The sequence below is a fragment of the Pavona decussata genome, unplaced genomic scaffold (genome assembly GCF_977016875.1).
Source record: "Pavona decussata unplaced genomic scaffold, jaPavDecu1.1 SCAFFOLD_279, whole genome shotgun sequence".
Classification (NCBI taxonomy): Eukaryota; Metazoa; Cnidaria; class Anthozoa; order Scleractinia; family Agariciidae; genus Pavona; species Pavona decussata.
Genome location: NW_028145680.1, coordinates 46,720 through 54,021, shown reverse-complemented (window position 1 = coordinate 54,021; position 7,302 = coordinate 46,720). Strand labels below are relative to the sequence as shown.

General features: G+C 38.4%; 1 protein-coding gene across 1 annotated transcript; it reads left to right on the top strand.

The window, feature by feature from the left end:
* The first annotated feature begins 605 nt into the window (after positions 1-605).
* On the top strand, positions 606-2,420 carry LOC146455380 (uncharacterized). Its single transcript, XM_085094383.1, has one exon. The coding sequence runs from the start codon at positions 672-674 to the stop codon at positions 1,602-1,604; it is 933 nt and encodes a 310-aa protein (XP_084950509.1). The 5' UTR covers positions 606-671; the 3' UTR covers positions 1,605-2,420.
* Positions 2,421-7,302: the final 4,882 nt, after the last annotated feature.

Here is a 7,302-nt window from a genome sequence, read left to right as displayed (position 1 = left end):
AGACGGAAGCAGCAGAGCGTGGCTTGGAAACACGCAAAAATCAAATTGTCATCAGAAGCTCTATCCAATAGTTCAACGAGATGTTATATAACTGAAACCTAACCTAGTGATAAACAGATCTTAGGCCAGTATAGAGTCCTAGTTTTTTGGCTCCTTTCCTCCAGCAATCACTCGAACATTCGCGAAAAGTAAAACAAATATACCCTCTTCATTGTATCTCAAGTGGTCTGGTTGCCCGATAATTGAGCAATTATCTATGATGTCTGCACCAGATGGCATGCAGTTCTACAAAAACACCCCCTGTCGTGCTGTTGTACACAAAAACTTCCTTCCGAATTATCCTTAATGTCTGAGAATGGCACTTGTTTTACTTCGTAATAAATTAAGGTACATGGTCTAATTATCAATTTATTGTATGCACGTTCCTTGCGTAATAAATGAATAAGTAAAAGGAGAAAAATAGACGGGACTACAGTGTAATTACTGCATCTGCAGCAGTGATTGCAATTGCGAAATCTTAATCTCTTCTAGAACGCTCCTGTAACTTACCAGTTTCACGTCACAAGAAGCTTCTCGTATCTTCCAGCTAAAATAAATACGCTTGCCAAAGGATAAATATAACGGGTTTCTTTATATAATTAGATATTGAAACACATTATATTCACAGAGATATGTTCCCAAGAACAATTACCTTGCAGCTGGATTTTGATAAATCGCTCAAGACACCCAAAGTCAGTTCCCAAGACGCGTATTACTGCACGAGGCTTAGAACACACCACTTGGGTATATACTGCGCCAACGAAGAAAACATTCATTGTTTTCTGTACGATGAAACCATCGGTACCACTGGACCAAACGAGGTGATATCTTTAATGGATTATTTGCTCATTCAACTTGAAAATAAGCTTGGAAAGCATGACCATTTAATTATTTGGTGTGATAATGCTCCTGGACAATTCAAGGAATGCTTCCTGTTTTTCTACCTGGACCATGTAGTAAGAAGGGGACAATTTCTAAGAGCTGACTTGAAATTTTTGCTTGAGGGCCACACTTACTCCGTTTGCGATAGACGATTTGGAAATATACAAACGCTCTTCCAAAAGCACGAAGTTATTGACACCCCGCTAAAATGGGCAACAGTTTTGGAACAAGAAAAACTATCCGGCGTCACAGTGCATTGCGTTACCCTAGACATGATAAAGGACTACAAATCTTTCCTTCGACTACAGTACGTAAGCCGTAACGAGGACTTAGAAGGGGAAAGGTTTGAGGTCAAAAACATCGCCTGGCTCAATTTCGGATATGGAGAACGAGTCAATGAAGAGGGGGAGCTTCAGCTGGTCCATCATCCTGATAACGTCTTCATTAGATTCAAAATAAATCCTAAACAATTACCGCGGAAAGTTTCCTTTATAAAGAAGAAACAAGCTACTGAGCTAAGACCAGAACTTCTCACTAATTTACGACAAGAAAGGAGGCCGGTACGCGAGGACGTTAAACGATCTTGTGTTAAATTAGCACAGAAATACTTATCTGAACATGCTGTTCGATTTTATGAATCACTGCCTTCTACTGATGATGAAAATGATAACGCCGCACAGTGAAAATAATGAAGAAATAAATAGGATTTTAGTATTCACTAGCTCGAAACGAAATGTCGAAAAGACGTTATGACAACTGAGTTGGTGCTGCAGCAAGAAGGACTTTAAGTAAAGTTGTACTAATGTTGTATTAGATGCAGTTTTCACATTCACTGCATGAGTTTAATAAATATAAGTAATTTCCACTGAATGTCGTTTACTTAAATATAAGGGGGTGGGGGCGTATAACAATAGCACATTTTAACAAATGGTATTTTTTTCGAACAAGTTTTTACAGGGGCACCCAACGGATCGTTTCGGTACTGATTGTCTGTTCGGAAGGCCCTTAATCCCCTACAATTTTCTAAAAATAATTTTCGCCTTGAACTTTCGTGATATGGGAAATTTAAGGCCTGGTGTTTTCGGATTGATAAAATGTCGTTTCGGGTACCGAGTAAAGGTCAGCTAAGATTTTCGGAAAGGAAATAAGACCTAATTTTTTTGGGAAATGGACAAAAATGCCCTAGTAATTTCGAAAAGACTCAAGTTCCCCTAGAATGACCGAACAGATAAAAATATTATAGCGCAGCTTTAAATGAATCTACAGAGCTTTAAAGGCACTCCAGATAGCCTAAAAAAAGCGTTTCAAATGATCTGAGAGAAAACTCTCATTGGGTGCCATTGTTTTTACCATACTACTAATTGATTCATGGCGCTGATGGTCACAGCCCTTGTTCAGTGTTGACTAAGTGTAATTATGCCCTGTAAGTCGTGTTTTATTTGAACGCTCAGAGGCAATGCAAGGCATTGACCTCGGATGAATAATTAACACTACAGATCACGGCCCAAGTAACCAAATTAGTGTTACTTTAGTGTTTGGCATAGCGTCTGATATCAATCCTTAAGGCAGCTGAAATCGTTGTTTCTTAGAGAGTAATCAGATGTTTTACCAAACAATGTCTCTAACTGTCTCATAAACATCAGTTGAGCTTTATGCAAAGAGTTAACAAAGGACTCTACCTACAAATTGATATATTTTAATATAGGACTTAATATGCAATTTAGATCTAATACAATGAAATGAATTTTTGCTTTTGTTATTCAATGAAGATTTGAAACTCAATTCGCTACAGATCGGTGACGTGCATGACTGTGGCGTAACATCTTTTAGCCTTCTTTTCAGGAATAAAGTTGTTAAGTTCGCGCGCCGAGCCCTTCACACTTCGCGCGCCGAGCCCTTCACACTCAGGCCTGTGAGTAAGGCTGAACTTAATAATACGGATGACTTAATAGATTTAATGGTATCACTACCTTGAAGTTCCGTGTGTTTTTGGTGATTCGATTGCGCGATTTCCAGCAATCGTTCGGGTGCATATATAGCGTGCCTATTGTTGAAAGTTTAATTAGGCTTTCACTGTTTTTTTTTTTTTTTTTTTTTTTTTTTTTTTTTTTTTACACTTCGACACGAAGTCACACGGAAGAACAGAAACGACGCAGAGTGTCTGGCTTGGCTGTATTCCATATTCAGGCGTACCCGGAGATCCATGAACTTATATGGTAATACAGTTTCCACCTGAATCACCGGAACTTATTATAGACGCTGAGAAATGTGTAACAAACGTACGCTTTGTGGTTTGAAAATAATGCCAATTCGGCCCTCGCGCGCCAAATGGCATAAACAACTAATTGCACGCTCAAGTCATATAGCAAAATAAACCTGTTCTTTCGTAGCGCCTTTATCGGCAATGTCTGTTTTAACAAGTGAAAAGACTTATTTATAAATTTCTACCTCATTTCATTAAGAATATAGAAACCCCTGGTTTAAGGAGCCCATGTTATTTACTTATTGATGTTTCTGGTATGAGGAGAGTACACAACGCTCTTTTTCTTAATTAAGTTTTTTTCTGAAATAGGGCTGGGCGAGTCCTTTAACACATTTAAAAGTCATTATGGCAACCAGTGAAGCGGTTTTCAAGATGGCGTGAGGTGATGGTATGTCTTAACTTTACTCCAGTTGCAATGCGAACGGCTAAATTCTGCACTGTCTGAACGCATGGAACGTTCCTCTTTGTGATGTTAGACCAAACAGAGGGGGAACAGAAAAGCTTGCTAAATACGATAGCATTCAACACCGACACCAGTAGTGGAATTATCAAGCAGATGCTTAACACGATTGATTCGTCAAAGACTTCCTGTACATTTAAAGATTACCTCTGTGTTATGCTCATTAGATGTCAAACTTGTATCCGAACGTAATTTCCAGGCTCTAAGAGTTATTTTTCGATAGCCCGTTTTCCATCAGATTACATGGAAATGTAAATCCACTGAAAATATATTTTTTTTCACCGTAAAAGTTTCTTTCCAAGCACTGAACAGAAAAGTTGTCAGTCTCCTTTGTGCTATGCTTTAGACAGTAAAGCCGTAAAACAACTCCTTTACTGACCAAGCTTATTTTTTTTCTTTTGTGTTTATACAGACCGGTCCATAAAAATACGTGAATTTAAGAGAACTTAGTCTCTAAACATAATAACACGAGTATTATATTTCCGTCTTCTTTAAAAAACAGCCAAGGTACCATATGACGCTGGGATTTTCGTTGTAGCAGGTTAAATACAGATAAAACTAAAAGGCACTTCTAAATTTAAACACAGTTTATTAAGAAAAAGTCGGAGTTCTATTCAAAATAATATAAATTAAATGCACAGCGCTGCGATGTGAGACTGACTGCATACGCAAAACAGTTTTTTTAAGGAACAGTTCTTGAAATTACTGTCTCTTTGAAAGAACAACCATGTCATATTTTTGAGAAGCGAATCTCGTTTCACTTTCTAGCTGGTGTGCGTCGTGTTCCTGTCGTAGACGCTCTAACTCACTGACGCGTTCTGCGTTACCGTGGTTAATTTCTAAACACAGAGTATTGATTTGGTTTTCCATTTGATCGCAGTACTGACAAGTATCCATCCTAGCTTTTCGAAAACTAAACATGTCTCGCAAGTTTAGATTAAAAATGTTTCTAAAAGAGGAAAAACTTATCACAGGACCCCTATTTTTTATCTGTGACCGGTTCGTTTTAAAATCAGGGTTCTTTGCAACGAAGTCACGCCACATCTTCCTCATGGACACATTTGAGTCAAAGTACCTCTTCTGAGTCCTTGCTCTTCGATAATGTGACGCATCCGCCTTATACGAGCAGATAAAGTCAATGACAGCCTTCCGCGCCTCTGGCAAAAGTGTTCTTGCATTATTTCCATGCCGCCCTCTCATGTCTTGCTGAATTGTGACACCATCGGCGTTCATTTTCCTAAGCAGAACTTTGATTTTCGCGTTAGAAAATGCATAACATTTCTCAAACGCGCCACGACAAACTCTTCCTAAAGTTGGTATTCTGTAGGTAACTCTCCTGACTCCACTCGGACAAACGCTGACTTCCATTAGTCCCGAAAGAATGTAATTCTGTTCATTATAACTTTTCTGATAGAAGCTTTGTCGTAGGAGCTGTATTAATTGACGATATTCAGCTGGTGGCCGTCTCATTAAACAGCCTTGGTCGCAAGAACAAATCAAAGACATTCGTGCTAGTTCTCGATGAGGTCTGTTTTTCCGTGCAGTTATTTTTCTCTGTTTGTTAACGTAAACCTTTTGAAGTTTAGACCTAGTTTTCTTAAGCCCTCTTTCAACTGAACTTGCCAGAGGAGCACCATCTCGGAAATATGTCCAGCGGCTGTCGGGGTCGAATCGATACACTAACTTGTTTACATCGATTGTCACTTGCCTATCGCATGTGCTTGCTGAGTGGTTTGCCAGACGGACGCGTGCCTCGGACCCTAAACCAGAAATCGAAGCCATTTTCTTTGCTTTAACGTGCAACTGAAGACATTAATTTGTGGAAAGTGGCAATGAGTTGTCGTTTATTTAGCAACTAGGAAAGTAATCTCGTAAATTCCTGAACATTCTTTTCAATTCTGAAAGCAGCCGATAACGTATTACATATCACGCCTCCTTCAAACTTTAGTTCAGATGTCACGTACAATGTACAGACCGGTTACATCACAGGAATGTACCATAATGACACCAATAGGAATAGGAAAGCACGCGTTCTATGTTATAAATACTTTCTCTCGATCTTATTTTGATGTCCACATCAAAGAAATCTTCAAATTGCTCTACGGTGCAATTGATTGTTATTTAGCCAGACAGCTCACATTTTTACTGTCTCGCATAGTGTTAATTCGCGCAATAAAGCCGTATGTAATAAAATAAATTGAACTTGATACTCTACAAATAGACATTGTCTTCTCTCCAAAATCGCTTGTAAATAATGCTGACTGTTGGCGAATTAGCTTCTCTGTAACATGGCTAGGAAAACTTAGGAAATGAAAGACCTATAAATTTAGAAGCTAATTTTCAGAAGGAAGGAAATCAGCTCTTGCTGCCTGTGGTTGTAAAGCAAAATTTTAGGTTGTAAAAACTCCACTGAATCCTGTAAGTTGGTGTCTAAATTTTAAAAAAATTGGAAACGGTATTTAAAGCTAATTTACACGACCGATCGATCGGGCCGATTTTTGCACAACAATCGGCCCGTCTTATTGAAAAAAATATTATATTATATGGCTGGCTCCGTGAGCGGGAAAAATGAGACAAATCGTGCGCTGTGATTGGAGCTCTCTCTGATGCCCGCTCTGTATCACCCTTTGACCGTCCGTGCCGCTTGGCATCGAAAGTTTAATCCCGAGCATCAACGCAATATTTTATTCGATTTTCTCGTTGTTCTGCGGGAAAATGCTTACTAATATGTTCGGTAAACTGTCAATATCTACCTATACGAAAGGAAAGAGAATGGATTCATCCTGGTGTAGTGAAAATTTTGCTTCAGCCACAATGAATGAGTTGAATCAGCGGTGAGTTGCTCTGTGTGTAGATAAGTTTATTTTTTAAAACTCATTGTATGTCTCTAGTCAAGTACTAAATTGATTAGTTCTCTAGGTTTGCAATGAATGTATTAAAATCACAGCGTAGTGAAAGTTGCGTTAAGTGTTTCAGTGACTTAGAGCAGTTCCGAAGAATGTTTTTCTCAAGTTTACCGAAGAAGGTCACGATTTAAATTTAGCCGCTTGACTTGGTTGTTGTAAACAACAAAATCTTTTCAAAGTTTCGCCCAGTTGTCTGCTTTACCCGCCCTATTTTTCGGCTTATGTTTGCATCTAATTTTAAAATGTATTGTTTCATTCAAGAATTATTGATTGGAGGGCGAAAAATGTGTGAAAATATTTATTAATTTACCGCATGGCGCTATCGGCTGAAAATGGCGAGTTTGCCGAATCTTGCACTTGGGAAAATCTAAATTTTTCGTACTTGATAATTGTATGCTCCCTTTAAACCATTATAAAGTTAGAGCGTTAGGATAATTTACGATTCCTTGTTTTCTGTGATTACATGCTAATCCAAAAATGATAATATATCCTATACCGGCCGGCTAGTCAGTGAAGAATATCTTTCCGAACAGAACAGTTGCATATTCCGTTTTGTTTTGTTGTTGTAGTTTAACTTGAAGATATTAATTTAAGCCATATAATAAATCCTTTATTGACCAAGCTTGTTCGGTCAAGATGGCTGGATATTGGCCTCGCTCTTTATTTGCGTTTTTTGCGTTTTTATGGACCGAGACGAGATAAAACGCGAAAAAAAAATTGGACAATTATAAAGGCCTTATCACGGTTTTCGA

Excerpts from the sequence above, each read along its gene's own strand:
- LOC146455380 (XM_085094383.1), top strand. The coding sequence starts at position 672 with ATGTTCCCAAGAACAATTACCTTGCAGCTGGATTTTGATAAATCGCTC.